The following is a 23,301-nucleotide window of genomic DNA, read 5'->3' as shown; positions in this document are numbered from 1 at the left end:
CGGCTTCCGCAGTACTGTGTGTCCCGTGCTACCTCGGTGGAGCTGTGAATCAGCCACCAGACTTGGACCCTTCTGAGTGGTTGAAATGCTTTTGAACCATAAAAGAACACCTTTTTGTTGGCGTGCAGCTGAGGAAAGGAATGAAAAGGAGAGATCAGTTTGCTTTACAAGGTGGTAGATAAAAACCGCTAATGCTGGGTCGCTTCTTTTGCTGCAGATGCACCTTGCTTTGTACTGCTTCGCAAACAGCCAGCTCTCGACCGCGCTGAACCTACTGTACCGTGCACGCTACCTCATGCTGCTGGTCTTTGGGGAGGATCACCCAGAAATGGCACTCTTGGATGTAAGTAATCTTCTAGACTCTTCAGCTTTCTAATGTCCAAGAAAGCTCTTGGCCCTTAAATGCCCAGAGTGCTGCTGTTTAAAACAAACGTTCAGGCACTGCTTGTTCCTCCCTGGGTTATTACCAGTTGGTGCCATTAGAAGGGAAAAAAGGGGGTTGACTCTTTCGCTGGGAAGGTCAGCCTTCCGTGACCAGAGCTCTGCCCTGGGACACTGGAGACGTGGGTTCAAGCGCCTGTAATCCTTGGGCAAATTCCTTCATTTATTCTGCTCTTGTTGCCCTTGCGTGAAACGGAGAGAGTTCCTCATCTCTGCTCTCCGGCTTGTTCGGACTGAGCTCCCCAGGGGGAGGATGGGCTCCTGCCACGTGCCGTGGGGCTGTCCGCTGGGGACCTGCGCCTGCTGCGGCCTCTCCCCCAGCGAGGCACCTGGGTGGTCTTGGTATTTACGAGCCTGAAGTTGCCTTTCTGAATGTCCGTGACTTCCCTGGGCAGAACAACATTGGCTTGGTGCTCCACGGGGTTATGGAGTACGACCTGTCCCTCCGGTTCCTGGAGAACGCGCTGGCCATCAGCTCCAAGTATCACGGCTCCAAGTCGCTGAAGGTTGCACTGAGGTGAGGCAGGGCGGGGTGCCGGGCTGGGCCGCTGCGCTGTAGAAGAGAGCGAGCACGTTCACGTGCGCTCCTGCGGGAGGGCTCCGATCGGGCCGTGTCCAGCTGCACCCCGCCGGATCAGCGATTCCGGCTCCTTGGGGCTGCTGGGCTGCGCCAGTCAAGGTCACGGTGCAGCATCCAAGTTTGTTGTCCTGAAAGACCGAGATCCCTTGTTCTTGTAGCTAATTGTGGGATCAGCTGGGATGCTGGTTGCCCCAAAAATCTGCCAGGATGACCCTGGTTCTGTGGACTCGGTAGGAAAACCCCTGTGGCAAGCGAAGGTTGGAGAGCACGGCTACTGTAATTATACTGGGAGAGTGGGACGATACGTAAACACCCGTGTTTAATTGTTTCAGCCCTCAGGGAGCTGTCTTTGAGCAGCATATAATTTGCTTTTGTCCTTCACCATAAAGCCTTGTATTTGGATAAAATACTGAGCAGCTTCCTTGTGTTTCCAAGGGAGCTATGAGGGGTCGGCACCTTTTGGATCTGCTCTAAATACCCACCTCTCCTCACTGCTGCCTGCGCTGTCCTTGAATGCAGAGCTGGCTGGCTATCAACCAAGCAGTGGCCCACTCCTAATTACTACTACCACATTGCAACCCATCTGTTCTTCGTCAGGGTGAAAATAAATCTTATTAAGCACCCACAAGAGTCTGATTTGTTTTCCAGCAGTTGATGGATATGCATTCTGGAGAAAGCATCTTGCCTTCCCTTAGTAGCACGGGGATGCTTGATGAGATTCATCGCCTCCCCCAGAGTGACACTGCCAAACCCCGAAATCATTTTTTCCCTTCCAGAAACACTAAGGAAGCAAAGCCCCGGCCGAGTCGGCTCTCCCAGCTGAGAGCCCAGGTGACGTGGGGCCCGGCTCTGCCACTGTTCTGCTGGTTGTTTCTGTGCCAGAAGATTTTTTTGCTTTTGGCTGTGCATAATGAAGTAATTCACTTATTTGCTTTCGAAGAAACAATAAGACCCTTTTTGAAGGGTAAGGGCTTACGGCTGCTTCCTCCTCCTCCAGTGAACAAAGCGAGCCCCGAGATGTTCCCGGGGATGTGCTGCCTTCGCTGCGGTGGCCTTCAGCTTTCTGGGGTGCAGGAGAAAAAAAAAATCCCCAGTTCAGTCTCAATTCTGTAGGTGACATCTCAGCATTTCGGCAGAACTCCCACCCAGATCAGCGCAGTGTATTAACCCAAACGGGGTGGGGGGAAGTACCTCCCAGGTCCCTGCACTCAGAGTCCAGCATCTGCCTCCTTTGACCCTGGTATTGAGGCTTCTCGCCTAAACGTGGCCGTACTAACGTCATTCTCGCTGTCGCGCAGAAATGTCCTTCCTCGTGGCGGTACCTCTAAACCCTGTTCCTTCCCTCAGCCACCACTTGGTAGCCCGAGTGTACGAGAGCAAAGCAGAATTCCGGTCGGCTCTGCAGCACGAGAAGGAAGGCTACACCATCTACAAAAACCAGGTAAGGGGCGGTGATTCGGGTCACACCGCTTTCCCGCCAGGACTCGGGGTGGCTCTGAGCAGGCGCCAGGGAATCTTCTCTGTAGGGATGGGGCAGAGCTGCTGCCCTGTACAACTGATTGTCCACTTCTGTGGCAAAACAGACTTCCCGTGAGTTTGTCCTTGCTGTACCCCTGTGGCTGGACAGAAGCTTCTGTCGGTGGCACGGCCCCGCGCTCTGGCAGGGCGCCGCGAGAGCCGCTCCTTTCCCCTCTTGCGCCGCTGTCTCGAATACCAGAACCAAACTCGGTGGTGGCTGAGCTGCTCCGTGGGCAGCGCCTTCTGCCGCTCGCAGCCCTGGCTGATGCACAGTGAAACTCCTGCCTCAGCCCGGGCTCCGTCCGGACACGTCTGCGGTCGTACGCGGTGATTCGGCACCCTCTCACTGGCTGGAAGCACAGCCTGGTGGAGGGACAGCCGCTCGCCCTGCAGACGTGCTCCTGCTTGATGGGAATGTGTCATGTTGATAATGAGGCTCCTAGAGGAATTGTTTGTTTGTTTTTTGAGTGCCAAGGCAGGTGGAACCCAGTTCTGAGCAGCAGGGACTAGGAGCGCACCCTGGGCTGGGTCCCGACTGATTCGTGACGTGCGTTCTCTCTTTTCTTTCCTTCCCCTTCTGTCATTAGCTTGGAGAACACCATGAAAAGACCAAAGAGAGCTCCGAGTACTTGAAATACCTGACTCAGCAAGCAGTCGCTCTTCAACGCACAATGAACGAGATTTACAAGAACGGCTCCAACGCCAACATCATGCCCCTCAAGGTAAGGGCAAGGGAGAGCACTGGCCGCGAAGGCGGAGGTTTGTGTTCAGCCGCTCCTGCAGGACACGGGAGCGGACGCAGGGAGGTGGGGATGGCGGTGGCAGCCGCAGGCCCTTCACGGGCAGGAGCTCCCTGCACAGGCAGAGGCTCAGGCGCAGCAGAGAGCCGCCGCTGCGGACTGAGCGTTGGCCCCTCCGCTCCGAACCGAGGTCCTGGGCTCTTGCTCCCGAGCTCAGACATTGGGCGCAGCGGGCTGCGTCGCAGGGCACCCCGGGGAGCGGGGCGAGGACAGGCCAGGCAGCTCGCAGCGTGGGAGCCTGGGACGCCTACGCACGGACCTGCCCCGCTGCTGACTCACTGGCTGGAGGCAGGTTGCTCAATCCAAAAGCACTTCAGTTTCCTCATCCTCGAAACGCTGTCGTCTCCCACCAGGTGCTTTGTTCTCCTTCCAAGGATTTTGTGGCGTGGGGAGGCTGGACAGCTAGCGGAGCGTGGGGGGGCCTGCCTTGCCTTGCCCGGGGCAGAGCCCTGGGCCCTCTTGGGCCAAACCCAGCTGCTCTCACCTGCCGGTGCTGCTGGCAGAGCGCCCAGCCCGGCCACGGCGTGTCGAGGGGAGTACGCAGGCCCTTGGGCGAGGGGCGCCCTCCCGGCCCCGCTGCGCACCGGTGGCTGCCAGAGGACCGCGAGCCGGCGCGTTGGGGAAGAGGCTTCCAGCCGCAGAGACTCCCTCCCGGTAGAGAGGGCAGAGCAGGGCAGCGCTCTGTGGGAGCTGCCGGGTTTTCTTCTCCCTGGAAGAACCGAGTCCTGAGGAGTTTGTGGCGGAGTAACTTGAGCCTGAGGACCTCGAATCCAGTAAATGATCGAGTCCAGGAAATAGTGTCCAGCTAAGAGGCTCAAACCCATAAAAGAGGCATAAAAGATTTTACCCTTGTTAGAACACCTGAGGGAGGAAAAAAAAAAATAAACCCAACACATTTTGAACTGACATCTACGCTGCAGGAACTGGAGTCCTGCAGAGCTTGGGGGGAGGTTGCCCACAGTGGCTGGCTGGGGACCTCTGGGTGCTGCTTTTCAACTTAGGGGTATAAAGAGGTAGAAAAAATAAGTGATGCCACCTTCCAGCTCCTAGCACGTCCTGTGGAGCTAGGTTTTTGTAAGCTGTCGGTAAACAGTGTCTGGACTCGCTTAGGAGCTCCGGGTTCTTCTGTCTGGGTTTTGACTTCTAAAATGTCTTTTTCTCTGACGCTGCAGTTCACAGCTCCCAGCATGGCCAGTGTCCTGGAGCAGCTCAACATTATCAATGGAATTCTCTTCATTCCACTAAGGTAGAGTGAGACCTCTGGGTGTTGTGCCTTTAGAAATCGAGTGGTGCTTTTGTACTGTCTTTGTTCCTGAGGCAGCATAAACCAAATCCCTTTGTCGCTGACCCCCAGTGATCTCGGGTACCTCTTCTCTTCAGGCTGCACCAGGCAAATGACGGCAGAAACTGTCACTTCTGCATCAAAAACTGCTTTTGGAGGTGCTGGGGCCCCCAAAGGCACTCCCGAGCACCCACGAAGGGACGCTCTCTGGGATCCCTGGGCAACCCTCAGGGCCCCTAAAAAAGCGGTCCCTTTCGAAACCGTAACCTTGGCCTTGCAGCAGCAGTGTGACCTCACGAACCCCGGGCGGCTCCGTGAGGGCAAAGGCAACGGGACAAACGTCCTGGAGCGCTGGCGCAGCAGCGGGCAAGGCCGCTGGGGTGACTTGCCCCGTGGGTCGCTCTGCAAGCGGCCAGGAGCCGCCCTTTCCCCTGGTCACCCCAGCGGCAAAGGGACTCTTTGGTTTAGCTCCGCTTGCAGAGGGAAGCAGTTGAAGCACATCAGTGGTCTCGGCCCAGAAGAGAGGAAGGGAGCAGTGTGGGGCGTTTCCACAGCCACGGCTGCTCAGCAGGGTGGTTGCTTTAAGTGCACCCTGGAGGTGTTCCTTCCCCAGCTCCACAAAGACCAGTAGCCGAGATCACAACACCAGCCCTGATTCTCATCATCGTCATCTTTAAGACCACTCTAGACAGCAGTATCCTTAAAAATTATTTTTTTTTTCACTAACTCTAAATTGTCTCTTACTGTTAGCTGAGAATGTGATGGGGGGCTGGGAAAAGATGAGCTGACCTGGGCCCGCATTCTTCTCATGATCTAAATGGTCACTGACGGTAAAAACTCACCAGCAGCAGCTGGAGGCTGCCTAGGCCTCGACAAGGTGAAGGGCACCGCCTCTGCCCTGCGGGGCCACTGACGGGTCACGTCCTGGGGTCGGACCCCAATGGCAAACCGAGCGCCTTGCCTCGCTCGGGTGCTGCTGAGCCCCGGGGCCTGGCAGGGAGCGGGCCAGCGCCAGGAGCATCCCCGTTTGATTGAGCACTACCCTCTCCCTGCGCTTCACACCCTTCCTAAAGCTGGTCTAATCTTTGCTACCCTCCCTGCTTTCCCCTTCAGCCAAAAAGACTTGGAGAACCTTAAAGCAGAGGTGCAGCGACGCCAGCAACTCCAAGAAAGCATAAAGAGTGGCGGACAGCTGGAACCAGAGGACAAAGCTGTGGAGGAGAAGGAGGCTGAGCCAAGCATGCCTTCTGCTGAGATCCCCTTAACACAGAGCTCTGCTTAATGTGTACCTCGCTTAAAAAAAAAAAAAAAAAAGTTAAACCACCCTTTTCTGATCTGACCCAGGGTCTCGGACTCCCCTGGAGCAGCTCCTCCTTTTTTGACAATGTTATTGCACTGGTACAATTAATACACAATGCAAAGAACTAATCTGAGAAATGTAATCTGTCTGACTGAGCGTGTCTGCCCCGCGGAGGGGAAGGTGGCCAGGATGCAGCAGCGAACAAAAGGCCCATCCTAGTGAGCGCAGCCCGAGGCGTCGTGCCTGCGCCCGTGTGTCCGTGTCGTGTGCGTGCGTGTCTCGCCGGTCGTTTCTACTGTGTACATAGGAATTCCAGATGAACTGTTGGAGGTATGTAACATTTCTCAGGTCATTTTTATGTTGACTAAGGACACTGCTTTGCTAAACCAGTACAAAACCAGCCCCATCCACTGCTCAGCATTCTTGTAAAACGTGGATTCCAAGCCAAAAGATTTCTTTTCCCCCCAGTAACTCTCCCAGTTTGTGCTAAGGAAAACTAAGCAGCCATATTTGTATCGCTCCGATGACTGAAGCCTGTACCGTGTGTGTGTAAGTGGGGGAATGTACAGCATTTTCTACATCAGGATATAGCCATTGGATTCCTTTAACCATTTTTTTTCTACTTTGGTTGGCAGTTTGGCAATTCAGTGGGGTTTTGTAACATTCACATTCTAATTTTCAAAGTAAAGATATAGATAGAGAGAGAGATAGAGATATATATATATATATATGAGATGATACTCACAGTTCCACCTCTGCTCCGCTTGCAGCTGAGTAACTTGGGATACTGTATCCAAAGAGTGAGGGCTTGATGCTTAAAAAAAGCGCACAAACTTCCCTTGCAATGGGAACCCCAGTGCCTAGGAGAGACTGGTAACGGCGTCGACTGAGGCCTGAGCTTGAGTGAGCGAGAAATTGTGGCCCTACTGGGGGTGGGGGGGGGAGAGAGGGGAGGAAAAGTCAGGAACAGGGACTTAGTCTCACTGGCAACAGCAACTCTACCCCAGAGCTGCGGGCCTTCAGCCCCGCGGGCACGCTGGACCCAGTGGGAATCGTTTGTTTCCCACAACCTGAAATTACCAGGCTTTGGGGCTGGGGCTTAAATACGACCTGACGTCCCCCCAGCACTGAAACCCGTGGCCAATACCTCAACTCCCGGGTGCGCACCCTGGTTTTGAGATTGGGGCCAGGGGAGCTTCCATTGCTGGCGATGGACGTTGCTGAAAGGGCAGATGCCACCAAAATCCTCCCGTCCCCTCCTCGCCACACCCACGTCCCGTGCGGGTTGGCAGCGACCCGCGGGTGCTCCCCTGGCCGCGCCGGTCCCAACGCAGGCCAGACGTGGCCGCTGCGGGCCAGGGCCTGCCGACAGAGCTGAATGTCCTTTTCTCCACCCGGGTCAGGCTGTAGAACGCCCGATCGCTAGTGCACGGCCCCTGTGCTGGGAAAGGAGCCCCCCACCCCTCCCCTCCCCTCGTGTTGTCTGTCACGGATAGTGCCCTGGGCTGATTTGCGTTGCTGCTTTTACCGACCTTCTGAGAACAAGTGCTGTCCCCGTGCTCTGTACCTTGGTTCCTGTACGCGGTGCAGGTGTTTGTAACTCCGGGTGGGGGGCAGGGAAGGAGGGGAGCAGCCTCCGAGTTGTTAAGAGGCGACAAAGCAGGAGGAGTCTTTACTGCAAAAGAACTTGCTCCTATTAGAAAACTTCTGAATTTCCTGGAAAGCAATCAATAAATGACTACAGTGCATCTTTCCTACAAGATTTTTCTTTTCCTAGTGTCTTTCAGTCCATTAAAAGCTTTTTAAACTGTTGTAGGTATTCTGTTCCTTGGTTTCTTCCCAGTTTGGCGCTGGATGCCATTTTGGAAGGTGCTGTGGTCACTGGAGCATTTCAGTGCCACCCCGTTCACAAGCTCGTGCAGGTCTCCCCTGCCCCGGCTCTGTGACCCCTTCTCTGCCACGGTATCCCTGTGGACAAAGGGATCGACTCCACAGGATCCGTAACAAAACTAGGACTAGAGTCATGACCAGCGAAGCAGGAACATTTGCTGCTCCCGCGTCACTTCTGCCTCAAGTGAGAGGAGCGACTTCTCCCTCTTGCTCGGGGGGGGGGGGGGGGGGGCAGGGGCTCCCTGGGTTTTTTGGAAATGATAATGTGAAGCTGAAGGCTGCAAACCCCACCTAGTAAGGCTACACAGTGCAGCAGCTCAAATACCGTCAATAACTGCATTATCAACGCGGCATTTGGGGTTTGGGTGCTCTCAGGCACCTGGTTCACAAGTTCTTAACCAAAACCGAAGGTAGAAGGGCTGACACAAACCGGGGCCGAGGATGGGCCAGGTCAGGAGGTGGGTGGGCGCTCAGGAACCTGAACCTAGCTCCCCCGGCCCCAGAACAACACCCCCCCCCTGCGAGGCCAGCTCTGCTCCCCCATCGGGCACCTACACACCATCCAGCTTTCCCCACCTCTGCCCTGTCCAGGTCCGGCTCAGCCAGGACTTGCCCCCTGTGTACAGCTGAGAGCAGTAACCGCAGCAAAGTGGAATTCCTTCAGAGAAAGGGTAAAAGCAGCAGCAGCAGCAAGCCTGAAGAGGGCACACGGAAATCAACACGCTCCTTTCCTCCTCCTTGCTCTCCAGACAGGGACTTCCAGCACTTACTTAACGACATCAGGCCTGCCACACCCCACCGCCGCTGCCGCTTCCTTTCCAGAAGTCACCAGTGAAACCCCCCCCTGCTCAGCTGCACCTACTGGCTCCCGCCCTTGGCCAGACTTCCTAGATGTGTCCTCTCTTTTCACGGGCAGCCCTGGCTGCTGAAAAATGTTTTAATGCCCATCGCTGCTCTACCGCACTGGAAACAACTGGTGGAGGACAGGCCCAGTGTAAAGCCGCTTTCAGCAAGGCGCTTGCTGCATAAGCCAGTCCCCGAGTTGAAGGGGAAAATGAGATCCTTCAATTGCCCAGATTGCTCTTGGCCACCCACGTTACAATATCCCCTCCTGCCCTTTCAATCAGCTTACCGGGCCTGCAAGTGTGCAGGGGCTTTCCTTCCACACCTGCACCCCAATTCTGTCTCTGGACCGAACCCTGGGGACACCCCCTCGCCTCAGCCAGGACGCCTGACCCACCTTAGCAGGGCGTGAAATTCTGTTGTTTCTCCCAAATGACAGGCAGTCTCCCCCAAAAGCCTGTCCCTGGCCTGCTCCCGCCACCAAGCCGTGCTGTGCACAGCCCCCTCCCAGAACAGGGCTGGCAGGAGCTTTGTCCCTTCTCCCCCACCACGGTCACGGTCACGTCCTGCGCTCCCACCACCACAGAAACGCTCGCTCCCACCTCAGTTCACTGACCTGTTCCTGGGCAGCGCTCAAGACAAACCGGGCCCCAGCACAGGGAAAAAAACCAACCAAACTACAGCCAGACAAACGGAAAGGCACCAATATGAAACCAAAGCTGCCAAGAACCGCCCCGTGCCGCAGCTTCCCAGGCGCCCCCTCCACCTGCACAGGACCCCGTGCCCCGGGCAGCAGGACAGATGCCCCCAGGCCGAGCCCCGCGGAGGGTTCCCCGGGAGCAGATCGGCCTCAACAGCTCCAGCGGCACCGCCTGACGGAACGGCCACAGACGGCTCTGACCGCGCTGCTGTCGAGCTCAAGGCGAGGGAAACCACCCAGCCCAGCCCAGCGCAGCCCCGGACAGCGCGGCCTGGCCGAGGAGCAGAGGGAGGTGACCCCAGCCTGGGCCCGAGCCGTCCCGGGCCGGACCCCAGTGACCGCCCCAGCCCCTCGCACAGCTGCGGGGCGGCAGCGCTGGAGCCTGGCCCCAGGGAGCCCCCCGAGCCCGGGGAGAGGCAGGACCCCCAGGCCCAGCCCCCTCAGAACCCGCTCACCAACATCCACAAAGCCGCTCATGAAATCGCCCTCGGCCCCATCGACCAGCTCAGCCTCCGCCTGCCTCGAGAACTCCCCGCGATCCCCCAGGGCAGCCCGATGGCCACTGCAGTCAGGGAGAAGAAAAAAGCAGGTGTGGAGCAAAATCCGAAGGGTGAAACACCAGTAGCTTTTTTCAAAATAGTTTTAATTCTTGCATCCAAGGAAACAAAACCACATCTAGTTTTATATGCATTTAATAGTTTACCAATTGGTACAATAAGATTTTTTTAATATGCAGAAAACATGAATAAATTTTGTTTTACACAGTCTGAGAGCAACAAATCTTACTGTAAAACACAGAGCAGTATTATATACATTCTTGTACGGATTTTGTTTTGTTTTGTTTTGTTTTTTTAATTGTGTCAATAGCTTCAGTTAACTCCTACAGTCTGGGAAACGTTTTCTCCAATTGCAACCTCTAACACCGTTCTTATGAAAAAATCCCACGTTTGCCTTCATGCCAACGCCAGGATGAGCCTCTACGAGGTGAAGGCTTTGCTAACTTATCTTCCGAACGAACCGGGGGAAGCCTGAGGGACAGGTAGGACAAGGAAGCAGCTACTTACATGACACAGTGGAAAGATAAAAAGGCCAGTTAAATCCAGTCGTGACTTGTAAATCCAACTCAACCTTCCCCGCTCCCAACGCTGCAGCCCCGCCGTCTGACGGGCGTGCTCTTGCTGGAAGATTCTCGGTACGACTTCCTTAAGTACACGGGACTTAGGTACAGCTGGACAGCAAGGAACTCCTTCGAAGTGCGTTTCTCCTTCGCTCAACTCAGTATTTTTAACATTCAGATCATTAAAAGGATTATCAAGCCACCACTGTCTACAAAACCAAAGTATAATCTTTTCCTTTTAAATAGCTTTCAGGCGAGTCAAAAGCTATTTAAGAGTGATGCCATCAGGCAGCTCACGTGAAACAGGAGGCGGCGAACAGGAGCAGCAGGGTACTGACAGGGTGAGTGGACTGGGCTCGGTGAGTCTATAGCCAAAGCTTTCGAAATACTACAGTGCTCCACAGCCCTGGGACAACTCGCTAGCAACTAGGGTTTGTTTTCTTTTTCACTCGTGCCCCGGGCACATCATTGGTCACACCACACACAAAAGCAGGACGGTTTTGTTTTTGTTTTTTTTTTTTTAAAATCTTCTAAAGTGCAAGATGCTCTAAAACATCAACTTCCAGATCACGCCTAACCCACAACGAACGCTGCACTTTTCAGAACGCATCTACGGCTTCCTGGGCACTTCCCCCAGGGCGGCACCGCAACGTCGGGCTGCCCCCGCGCCACCAGGTCGGCGCGGTCCATCTGGCATCGCCGTCTAGAGACGGTTATTTTTAAGCGATGCCAGTTTCAGCGAGGGGAGCGAGAGCAGCAGTGAACCTCCTAAACCCCCCAAGAAATCTGTGTCGTCATCCAAACCAGCGACCTCGCCGTTGTACTCACTGTCACAGGGAAGGCACGGGATGAGCTGAGACACTGCCACAGCGGGACAGGTTCAACGCGGCGCAGTGCGACGGAGCGACCCCGCAGGAAACCCTCACACCCCCACCTGGGTGCCGCGGCTTTCACTGCTGGGTCTACACAGGGCTTTAGCTTTTGATCCGCCCGGGACCATCCCTGAGATCGTTCACTGCTTGTTACAGGAGGCGGCCGCGACTGCGTCGCAGGAGGGTTTCACCCAGCAGTCAAACGCTGCTTCCGTGACTGGTCAGTCCCGTGTCCTTGGCAGGAGCTGTTCGCTGCAGGGAGGAAATGCAGCAGACAACTTCCACTGAACAGGTACCTTTAATTTCTCGTCATGGCTACGAGTTATGTACACGAGTGTGGTTTACTTTATGCTTAAATAAAGTTTATCGGTCCTATCAGGAATTGAACAGATTATTACTTTACAGCTGCAGATGCACCGAGGAGTTTGAAGATGCACTACTTGTGTATCTGGAATTCTCAAACAGGACAAAAAGCAGCAAATTTTTCCAGTCCAAGCAGCTAACAAACGAAAAAATGCTTTATTCGTGCATGCTTAACTGCGAAACACACACTGAAAAGTACATAAACCACTGGATTTAAGAGATTAGCCTGAATTTCAACTGGCTCCGAAACACCCCTGTCAGAACTCCGCTCCCTCCACCCCCTCCCAGAGGCAGGCCCGCGCCAGGATCCGCGCTGACGTCCGCCTCCTCCCCGCGGAAGAACGGATCCCTCTGTGGGCGGCCGCAGGACGTGAGCCACCGCGTTGGTGCGCGCCCTCCGGCCGACCCGCGCGGGCCAAGGACTCTCCTTGGTAAAAGGGACAGGTTTAAAAGCCACGCGTTAAACAAAAGGGATAAAACAAAGCACAACTTCACCTGTTAAAACATCAGACTGGTACTTCATTATGTCGTAAATTTTAAAGTGGATTTTTAAAAAGACCTGGTTAGTTTGATAAGTATTGTAATTCTTAGTTATCTACAATGGAATTTGTCACAAAAATGCTGATTAAAATATTAACTTGTAGCATTTCCGATCACTTCAGAGCAAAATATGTAACTTGAGGGATATGCAAATTAAAAATTGTATACACCAAACAACACAAGCACTACTAACCGAGCTGGGCTAGGTTTGCCGATGGGATTCGGGTTTAAACGTTTACTCGATAGCATCATTCCCACAGACGGACTTTGTTTCCTTGATGGCGTTTTGTTTTTCTTTTAGAAGCCTGTATCGATCTGTACCTGCCAGTACAACCTGACTCTCAAGGCATGCAGTGCTGGCTGTAAAGCATTGCAACGCTGCACCCCAAGATACGTCTCAGCACGCAAACCACAGTGCGATTGAGTCGAGCCACCTCGTCTTGTCAAGGTCGGGACAACCTCACTGCCAAAAGGGATCCAAGGAGGCACCAGAGAAACCAAGAAACCTTCGTACACCCCAACCTCCTGCACCGAGCGAGGGAAGCGCCGCTGGTCCTGCCGTGCCCCAGGAGCCGCGCTGAAAGCCAACAGCGAGCTGTACCGTGGCAGTCCTCGGGGAGATTAAGCTCTACTAGAGACCAGGTCCCTAAGTGCTAGTGGGATGGACAACTCCTCCTGGAAGTTCGTCTAGCATAAAAAAAACCCAAACAAAAAAACCATTTAAACTTAGTTTAACAGCACAGCTTAACCATCGAATGACCAAATAAAAAATAAATACATTTATCACATCAGCTGCTACTAAGGTTGGTTGTCTGATTTCCGGCTTACAGTTAGTTATATAAATATACCACCCCTTGCGTGATAGGAGGCCAAAACAAGTGTATTCTGTTGATTTGGCAAATGTTTCATGACAAATATTCCAGAGTTTAATTACTTTCCATTAATTACATATAAGGTTCAGAAGATTCTGAATTGCAGCCTTATTATCTAGTACTCTTAGAGAAGATTTATTAAGCACACTTAAGTGATGTTACATAGATACACGTTTCTGAAAGAGCCCTACAAAACTTTTCCCAAATGAGGTCACCAATTCAGGCACCAACAGACAGCAGAAAGAAAAACAGGTATAATTATCCGACATAGAACGACACTGTCAACTATTCAGTTAAGTGCCCTATTTCAATTATCCAGCTTCTGCCTTCTCAGGTCTGATGTGACCAATGCCAGCCCATGTTCTTAAACCTATGGTACTTCTAGACAACGTATGTAAATTTACAGTATACAATTTGGATTCACCATGCATGAATACTTTGTGTGTAACATTTAATAAGCTCAATCTACATCCAGAATAATTTACATGAAAGGACAATATTTATTTAAACAGAGCTCAATGGGTAACCATGGTATCTGAGTGCATCCAGAGGAAAAAGGGGTCAAATGTGAATTCGATCAACGGCACTCCCACACTTTTACTGTTTGATCTACACTTCCAGTAACCACATACGGTGCCGTCTTGTGGAAATCTGCGAGGAAAGAAAAGCTTACGTTAAGAACAAACCCACAACTTCGGTATTTTCCACGCTCACTGGATGTCATTACTTTTTCAAAAAATTCTCAGCGACTAAATTTCAAAGCTCATCACGTCTGTCGTTCCAAAGGCAAATTCCCTCATACTATGATTTTGTAAAGCATGGAAATCTACTTTCAATTCAGCTATAAAGGAGCTTTCACCGTAAAGAAATCAAGATAAAGTTGTAACAGAGGAGCCCAAAACACCTCAAACTGGTAAAACCCTTGAGTACTACCAGAGGACTGAACTTCACGTCTTTATCTAAGAGGTATTCAAGACCCAGAAGTCGACAAAATTGGCGTTCTCCTCCTGCTGCAGACAGTACAGGCTGTGAGCCAGTGTTTAAGAACCGTAAAGCCGCACTGCTGCTCAGGAGAGCCCAAACTACTGCACACATACAAACCAATGCTGGACCGGGTCGGACGACAGCACTGGGAAGCTTGACCAGGAGGAACCAAAAAGCCTCACTGTGCAGCAAGGGCTCAGCAAAGCCGTCTGCCAGCCGGAGCAGCCCGCTCCTTCCACGCCAACGGCTTCACGTTCTCCAGCTCCCAACCACCCTTCGCCCCGTTCTGACCCGCTGTCCTCAACTGTTTACGCGTCAAGTCAGAAACCCCGCACTTTGGCGAGACCTGCAAGCTCCGTCAGGAAGCCCCAGTGCCAATTCCAGGGTCACTGCTACCCTAACTTGCGCAGCTTTACTGAAGCGGCTACAAACTGCCGGGGGAACACGGAGAAAAACCCAGGAGAGAAGTCTCCAGAGTAAAGCCAGCAGTGTCGAACAGGGAGGGGTTGGTTTGTTTTGGTTTTGCCAGGGCAGGGGCAACTAATGTCTACCACGACCCAGTAAAACCAACCAGGAATGCCCAGGAATTCAAAGTGTACTTCTTTCTAACCATTTTGCTTTGCTCCACACACCGCCCCACCCCCCCCGCCCCTTTTTTTTTCCCCCTGGGCAAGCATTTGCAATACAGCACTCCCCAAATCCTTGCACACTCAGCGGTGACAGGTTCCACACCACCCTGGCAGTTAAGGTCTTTATCCAACATGCAACACTGGCAAGAGAAGCGGAAAAATCCAGCACACTTGAAATTCATACTGTCCTTATTTGGTTAAAATGCACACAGCACCGCACTTCACTAGAGCCCCAAAGGTGGATGTCTAGCTTGGTGCTCCAGCTGGTGCAGCTGCAGCAAAATCTGACGCTCTGGCTCTGCACTCTGCAGCACAATACCTACCCAAAGAGGTAACAAAGTGTTCGTGCGCATTGAGGGTTTTCATGCATCGCTTGTTCTTGAAGTCCCAGACACGTAGGGTCTTGTCATCAGCACAGCTCAAAATAAATTTTCCCCCAGAATGGAACAGAACGCCACGTACCCAGTTATCATGGCCCACCTTGTGCAGAAGGAGAAATCAGTGAGCGGGTGCACGTTTCGGGGCTAAGCACCCTCCCAGTTACGCTACGCCAAGCTGAGCGCCTCCTTGCCCCGCTCCCGCCAGGACACCATTCAGCTTCCCAAAACCTCGGAAAACTCTGAGTTTTTATCTTCGGTTTCTATTCTTACACCTCTATCAGCACCACCAACAATGCGAGTTCCTGTCCTTGAAGGCAAACAACCAGAGGGCCTCATGCGATCTGCGCCGATTCTGCTCCCCACCCCCAGCACCCCACCCAGCCCAGCCCCAGCCCCGGGTGCGAAACAGCAGGCACAGCCCGCGGGAAGGCCCGCACACCGTGAGGACACGACGTTCCCACAAGACACAATTCAGATGATTATCAGCATTTCCATAGGCAAACCAAGATGTCATCATCACAAAACCCACACCACGGTACTCCTGCATTTATACTCTCTGTTTTCAGAGTCTTAGTATTTCTTAGCAAGGAGGCCTGAAATAGAGAGGCCGTTAAAACTGTGTATTTCCAGTCTTTGTCTTATGTCAGTTACTGTGGCTTCTCTCGAAGACATCAACCCGTAAGCTAACTCATTCCGTTAAAACTGGTTGTACACAGGCAGCTATGACCACCAGAGAAACACCAGTGAACTTACAAGTGTCATAAGGCACATGCCAGTGCTAATGTCCCACATCTTAATGGTCTTGTCTCTGGATCCAGACAGCAGAAAAGGCCCAGGCTTGCCGCTCTTCTTAGTCTACAGAAAATTATGATTTCAGTTATGGCACGTATGGGTCAGAGGGGAAACAGGAGGGAGGAAGCAGATCCCTTCTGAGGGCTATTTCATAGCAGCAAAATTGGATCATACAGCAGCTTTCAGCTAAAAAACACACTGAGACTCACAGGCATTTTGTTACTAATACCAGCAGAACTAAACAACAACAACAACAAAGGAATTAAACAATCTATTAAAAGAAATGGTTGTCTGTCCTGCTGATGCACCAAGCCAAGTAACACTTTGAACCCACACTTGCTTACTGCAAGACACCCTCTTTTAACAGCAGACACAGTTCAAGCAGCCCCAGACACCTCAGGACAAAGGAGTACGAAGTTCAGACACACCTTTGTGTTCTCACTCTTCATAAAAAGTAATGAAGCAAGTTTAAGAATTTTTGAAAAGCTCCTACTCTGAACTTATTTCTGTTTGTAATCATGCCAAGTACGAAGGAAGACTCGGTTCTCCAAACTTGAAACGCTTCCACTCTGAAGTTAACCTTAACGTGCCTCCTGCTCAAAGCCTAGTGCTGTGCTGTGCAGGGGTGGTCAGACCAGCAGAGGGCAGGGGAGACACCACTTCAGAGAGTTACCACCGCAAGAGGAAGTGAACATTTGGCATTTAGTTTTAATTGCTTTTAATTAAAAGATTATAAGGATCTTCTAAGGATGTAAGTAAAATTTGACCAAAATAATCTGTAAAATCCATCACTAGACAAGTCCCTGTCTCCAGTGGATCCACTCCTCCTCTTGGGTGTTTGTGTCCTTTCTGAGGGAGGGGGCAAGGCAGAAACGCGTGGGGGCTTTTTAAGCCGAAATTGGGAGTTAATTCCTAGTTTGTTCCTTCTCCACTCTGTCATCCTTAGAAGGAAATTTCTGCTGACCCCTAGTAAGCCTTTCTTGAAGATTTAGTAACCGAACCCAAGAAGACCTATCTGTGATCACACAAATGGGGAATTCTGTTAAGGAACGCTTTCTCCCATCCTTAATTTTATACACGAGGACAGGGCGGTCAAGGCTTAACTCCAGCGCGACACACCCGAGGCAGCTTCGTTTCTGCGTTCCTGACTCACCGCTTCCCCCCGCAACCTTCACGGCTGAGCACCCCTACAACCTTCACCTTATGCCAGCTGAGCCGCCTCCTCGGGAACAGAGCACCGCTCCAAAGCTCCCTTTCGTTAGTGCAAAGGTAGGGTCCTACTGTTAAAAAGCACAAAAGCATGGATCCCAGGAAGCCAAGAGGGGGGATGAACAGCAGCACACCAAGCGTACTAGGACGAACTCTCATACCCCTGCTGTATCTGCCAAGCACCCTGAGAGTAAAGCCTCGTCGTTCCCAACGCTATCCAGCAAGTTCTATGTAGAGCAGAGTCAAAAAGTCTTATTTAACAGCATGGGAAGCGTTACCTCTGATCCCGTAGCTTCTGATATGGTGGAGTACGAGCTCTCGGGAGCCCAGGAAATGCATTCTACCACGTGCTCATGTTCTCGGAGCTCAGCTTTGCATTCCTTCGTCGCTACCACCCAAACACGCACTGTCTGGTCATTAGAACAACTGGCAATTAAGGTGCCATCCTGGTTAGGTCGCACCATGCGCACCCATTCTCTGTGACCCGTGAAAGTCTTCACACAGTAACTATTCAAAAAGAGAAACACAGCATGACTCCATTAACATTGCAACACAATCATCACACATGCCTTTGAAATTTAAGGACGCTTGACCTACTCTTGGAAGTTAAGATAAAATATTTTAGCATGCACGTGTCCATCCTCGATGACGATGTACAAGGCCAGAAAACAGTTCATGGAAAGGAAGCTGATATGAGAAAGAAGTGACAGCTAGGAACTCGCAAGTCCTTGTTAAGCTAGAATGCAGGAAGCTTAGGGAAAAAAAATGAAGTTGACATGACAGCTTGCATTAAATAGGTATTTTAAGAACAAGTAGAGATTTACAGGCTATTTACAGATAGCCTTCACCCACGACTTCTAGCAAACAGATGGATAAGAAACAACTAATAAATGAAACAGTAAGACAACCCCTCCCCAAAAATCAACAAAAAACCTCTACCCCCTCCCCCCCCCCCAACAAAAAAAAAGCAGAGGAGACATCTGGATCTGCGTCAAGAAAGGTAACAGATCTCTCCTCCCTCCTCTCATGCTCCCTTTAAACTTGTGGTTAACCACCAAATTTATACTCCTACCTGGTCCTGAGTTATGGTGTTCTACCCTCATAGCTCCCAGAAAGATAAAGCCAATTAGTTTTAATTAGTCGGTACTAAAACCTAAAACCCTGCGCTTAACGATTTAAGGCGAGTCCTTAAGTGAATTACTCTAAAGGGCACAATATCGTACCTCAATTCAAATAAAGTTTGCTGACATTCAAGATTTACATGGCCCATTTCCTATAAACAGTGGTTTACGCTGGTTTTGTTTAGCTGCTGATGTTCAGCCAGAAGTGCACTCACCCTGTTTGGACTTCCCACATTTTGATAGTTTTATCCCTTGAGGCAGAAACTATATGATCTCCATTAGGCATGATGGCTACTGAAGAAACATTATGATCATGACCTAAAAACAAATAAAACCTTTATTAAGTGGTACTGTAATAGTTTTTACAGAGCACACAGGACTTGCTATTCATTTATCTTGGGCAAGTAGCTGGAGCAGTAGCGCAGGTTTTATGCAATAATCTTTACATGTAAACTTAAGGTTTTATGAAATAGTAATTTCTATTTTCAGAAACCACACAGTCCAGACATGGAGAATCCTTTAAAACTGTTTCAAAAAGGTACTTAAGATGTTTTAAAACCAGACACCACTGCAAGCAACACTTCTACCCAGTTACAAAAGCTGGTAGTTTAGAAGACAGAGCTGCTACAGTGACTTTAAAAAAAAAAGTGTCTTTTACACTTTAAAGTGCCTTTAAGATGATCGGTCAGGTCTGATCACAGTATGCTGATGCACTGTGCAGACGTTTAAAAGGCAAACAGGTCTTCAGCGAGAGGTGTGCCAAACCTCACTGCAGCAGCTTAATGCTAGAAGACTGAATGTTTCCAGACACCCGATATCAGGCTTTAATAAATCACTGTACTGCACGGATTCAAGGACCAGTAAGAACTGACTGTATATACGTGACAGCAACCTCTGCTACTGCTGAGAGACCCAAGAGGAAGATGATCAATGCCGAGTCAGGAAAAAGCATCCAGACTGTTTCCTGAACACAAACTCCTGAGGACCTCCTGTACGTGGCTTCAGCTCTCGACCCCACTCATCCCACAAGCAGTGGGACACAGCAGATAAAGGCAGATAGCACGCTCTCTAAAGACTTCTCATTTCCAGTATTACAAAAAATTAGAACTTAAACTTCCCAAAGTGGCAACATTAGAATTAACTGTTTTGAAATTTTAGTATTCTCCAGAACCAGCTGTTGGGTAGGGATTTTTTGACAAGCCCAGTGTACAAGCTCAACAATAACAGGTTGTATGTAATTCCTGCACTTGTCTTTAAGCTCTGCAATTGTCCCTACTCAAACTGTCGGGATTAGAAATGAATCTTCCAAGATCAGTAGTTTAGAGTATATATAATTTCTGAGCAGATTAGAGGCATTAAACAGCTTCCTTTCTTTCCATCTGGAGATCTGATGTTCTTTTTTCCAAGAAGTTACAGTCAGTAAGTTCACTACTAAGGTGTTGTTTTACTTTTATTGGCAGCTACATTGCATCTTGCATGCCGTGGACCTAAGATGATGTACAACTTCACCATTTTCATTTCCATTTTTTCCACTAAGAACTCAGAGCCCCAGCAAACTCCTACTAAAAAACAATCACACCAGTGATCAACTATCTGAAGTGTCAGAGAATAATAGTTTCAGTGCAAGCACGGTACTTTACAACTCCTCACTGAACAGATTATTTATTTCTTTTTACTTGAATTGAGTTGAAGGGATGTAACTGCCAACACGCATGAAGCTAGTTCACCCACGCGCCTAAGTTCATAAAAATACACATACTGCGTGTGTGTTCATACAGGAGTCTTTGAAGGCCAAAAAACCCTCCAACCCTGCAGCACTATATTTTCTTGCTATCAGGCAGCTGCAACGCCTGTTCTTCCTCTACAGTCATGTTCTGTGGAGTTTAAAAACTGCATGCACAAAAGCCAACAGCTGTCTGTTTTCTTTGCTGTACGTGTCCCTGGGTTTATTTTCATACATCTCATTCCTTCATTTCCACTCACCACTTCTACAAGACGATATTAAAAGCAAGACAAGCAGTAGCATAAAATGCTTGTACATTGAGACTACAAAATAATTAGAATCTTGTAGTTACAGTGGTTTCATTCTCCCATTTCTTCCTCAGGCTGCCAAGCCTAATGCACAGGGCGCGTTCCTTCGACACCAACCATGAGCGCAGGACTGCACCGGCACACAGAACACCTTTTGCACTACTTGCTTCCCTCCTGAAGCAGGATCAGGGAAGTAGAGAGCTGAAGGAGGAGGTGATTTTTCACTGATTTGAAGGCACAGTTTTACTGTCTAGTAAGCACTTAATTTTTAGTGCCAAATCCCTCTAACGGCCATTTCATTTCAGCATCATTATGGGACGCTTCCCACAGCAGCACATGTAGCAGATTTCAGATGCTACTTCATTCCACAGGCACTACACAACACCTCATTCACAGAGCACTCAAAGCATCAAAACATCCCCCCTCTTTCTTTTGGACAATACTCTGGTTTATAACCCCTTTCCACATCACCAGTTTTCCTGGATTAAAAAGAAAAATCACTTTACAGACTGCAACATCACTTCCCTTTGTACCTTACCATGCATAGTTCTGATGCACTCAAAGCCCTGGAAATCCCATAGCTTAATGGTCATATCAGCAGAACAGGAGGCCAATAGTTTGCCAGTGTGGTCAAAGGAAATATCTTGCACAGAGTCTGTGTGCCCCTTAAGGGTTCGTTCAAAGTCTCCTGTCTCGTAATCCCACACCTGACAAACGAACAGAAAATCCGTTAACAGCAACCTATTACTCTTTGTATTCTCCAGCCTTATATTTGCACTCTGCAGGCCAGTCTGGCACATTACTCAATAATTAATTGTGCAAGAGACAAAGACAGACAGCCCGAAAAAGCCGAACGGCATAGAAAAAGCAGCATTATTTTTGCATGACTGTTACTTATAAATTAACCAAATTCATGCATCTTGAGAACTGTTTTTCAGCTAATTTAAAGCATTATAAACACAGCAGGAAAATGAGTTCCATTGTATCTAAAAGTCTTAGCACCCAATACCCTTAAAACAAAAAAGAGTGATTTAGAAACATTGGACAGAATAAATCCGCTTTGCACAGACTGTTTTTCTCCATCCCTTCCTATGCTAGTTCCCTAACTCCAGCAATACAGCCCATTTTCAGCTGGTGGGGAAACCACCATCTTTAACACCACCCCCACTCCCCTTTCCCAAGCTTTATTGTGGCTCCAGAATTTGCTTGCTGCTTCAGAACCAAACAGCAAACACTCTGCATGCTGAAGAGCAAGAGTCAGAACGCACTGGTTCAGCAATGGTAATCCAAACCACTCTGAAGAGTTCGATACGCACACATCAGCAGATTACAGCGTTTGTCAGAAATTAAATACACATTTGCAGTTAATAACTGCAAGATAGCATGAAGCCCCCACTCTCACCTCCTAATTAAGTCAGTCTTCTATCATCTAACTGCAAACAAAAGCTTTCGAAACAAAACAAGTTCCTACAGATTTTACTGTGTCTCTCTCAAGCACGAAATTAGATAGTTCATTTTAAATTATATCCTAAACAAATGAAAAAAAAAAAATCACCAAACAAAACAAAACCCACCCAACAACAAAAAGAATCCATCATCCATCCCAACAGATCGCAATCACTGGGAATGCAAGTCAGAAATCAAGCTCTAGAGCCTGACTTCAAGAACATGGCAATTCACCCAGTGTATCCGTAAGAGGGAGCAAACCCAAAGTTAATTAGGCTCCTCCGTAACATCTAACACACACAGAGCTGTCACTGCTTCAGCTGGCCCTGTCTGCTTGAAGGAAAAAACCACCAGTCCTCTATGTTCAAGTCTGCTGCAGAAACAAGAACAGGTTAAAGCTTTCCATGAACCGAATCTGGCTGACACTTTTTATTTCAACCTTCAACAGGCAGCCACTATTAGAACAACTTGCATTTTTAAGCACATAGCTCAATGCACTCCTCAACATTTTCAGAGCAGCACTTTTCCAAATAGTTTTCAAACCAGTGTCGAAGAGAACAAGAAGTATCCTTTATCAGGATAATTCCCTTAAATTGTGACATTCCAACAACACCAAAATGCACAATCACATCTTTCTTGGATGCTAAAATGAGAAACTGCTCGCCTACTGCAAGAGAACTCTTTATGCCACTGTATATTGCAATGAAGGCCTACAAAGACCTTTTAACGTCACGGGGACTTCATGGGACTTGCATGTCCATTTAGAGTAAATGGGAAGAACAGAATTTCGGTTCAGAATACAGCTGCATAACCACTTCAGCTCAGCTTTAAAAATAATCACTTCAGATGACTTCAGGCAACTGTCTTCCTCCTCCTCATCACGTCACTACTCTATATGCCATTCCTCCTCCTCCTCTGAGCAGTCCAAATGCAATCTTCCCCCACCAATACTTTATTTATTTCTCCAGTCTCTAAATCCACATTAGCTTATAAAGTCAAAAGACAGCAAAATACTCTTGAAGATATTAACTGGACCAGCATAAACCCAAGATCTGTGGATGACACAGGACATCATACTGTCCCTGCCGAAGCCGAATCTGAAACCATCTTCCATCAGCACGACACACATCCAGCTTGAAGTACTGATGTTACAGATTGCACAGCCTCTGATTTGCTTAGTTTAATTTTCTGTTGCAAACACATACCTTTATTGTGGCATCCTCTGAAGCAGAGACCATAACACTGAAAACTGGATGGAAAATTACTCGAGTGACAGGACTCCTATGTCCACTCAACGCATACTTCTCTGGAGGACGAGGAATCCACTCTTTAGGGTCTCGTTTCTGACCAAGAGGTCCACCTGATGTAAATTCTTCCTTAGCTTCATTCAGCTTCGATTCTAATTCCATTACCTAAGTTTATGAATTTTAAAGAGACCGTTCATTTCTATTTTATATAATATTTAATCCACCTTCAGCCATTAATAATCCAAATACCAGCTGGCTCCCAAACTCACAGTAAAGCAAAGACTGCACGGGTGCAAACAGATCACCAACATTCAACAGTGTGGGTATTTCTAAAAATCAAACCT

At 49.7% G+C, this 23,301-nt stretch overlaps 2 protein-coding genes across 3 annotated transcripts in view; one reads left to right on the top strand and one right to left on the bottom strand.

Annotated features, from left to right (window-relative positions):
* Nucleotides 1-7,732, top strand: part of CLUH (CLUH binding protein of NUMT mRNA) — a 32,742-nt gene extending 25,010 nt beyond the window's left edge. For both annotated transcript variants that reach the window (XM_086475105.1, XM_086475104.1), the window contains exons 21-26: nucleotides 218-343; nucleotides 837-958; nucleotides 2,369-2,462; nucleotides 3,127-3,261; nucleotides 4,512-4,585; nucleotides 5,735-7,732. In XM_086475105.1, coding sequence (XP_086331231.1) covers nucleotides 218-343; nucleotides 837-958; nucleotides 2,369-2,462; nucleotides 3,127-3,261; nucleotides 4,512-4,585; nucleotides 5,735-5,903 — 720 coding nt within the window. In that variant the 3' untranslated portion in view covers nucleotides 5,904-7,732. The remainder of the gene's footprint in view (nucleotides 1-217; nucleotides 344-836; nucleotides 959-2,368; nucleotides 2,463-3,126; nucleotides 3,262-4,511; nucleotides 4,586-5,734) is intronic.
* A 5,229-nt stretch (nucleotides 7,733-12,961) lies between these two features.
* PAFAH1B1 (platelet activating factor acetylhydrolase 1b regulatory subunit 1) overlaps nucleotides 12,962-23,301 on the bottom strand; it is a 34,806-nt gene continuing 24,466 nt past the window's right edge. The window contains exons 5-11 of the mRNA XM_086475196.1: nucleotides 22,916-23,122; nucleotides 20,803-20,971; nucleotides 18,449-18,551; nucleotides 17,391-17,619; nucleotides 15,865-15,966; nucleotides 15,055-15,211; nucleotides 12,962-13,769 (exon numbers count right to left, since the gene is read on the bottom strand). Coding sequence (XP_086331322.1) covers nucleotides 13,696-13,769; nucleotides 15,055-15,211; nucleotides 15,865-15,966; nucleotides 17,391-17,619; nucleotides 18,449-18,551; nucleotides 20,803-20,971; nucleotides 22,916-23,122 — 1,041 coding nt within the window. The 3' untranslated portion in view covers nucleotides 12,962-13,695. The remainder of the gene's footprint in view (nucleotides 13,770-15,054; nucleotides 15,212-15,864; nucleotides 15,967-17,390; nucleotides 17,620-18,448; nucleotides 18,552-20,802; nucleotides 20,972-22,915; nucleotides 23,123-23,301) is intronic.

This window comes from Leptosomus discolor, chromosome 18 (assembly GCF_034619465.1).
Source record: "Leptosomus discolor isolate bLepDis1 chromosome 18, bLepDis1.hap2, whole genome shotgun sequence".
NCBI lineage: Eukaryota > Metazoa > Chordata > Aves > Leptosomiformes > Leptosomidae > Leptosomus > Leptosomus discolor.
Note: the sequence above shows the minus strand (reverse complement) of the source record. Positions and strands in the feature narration are given on the sequence as shown.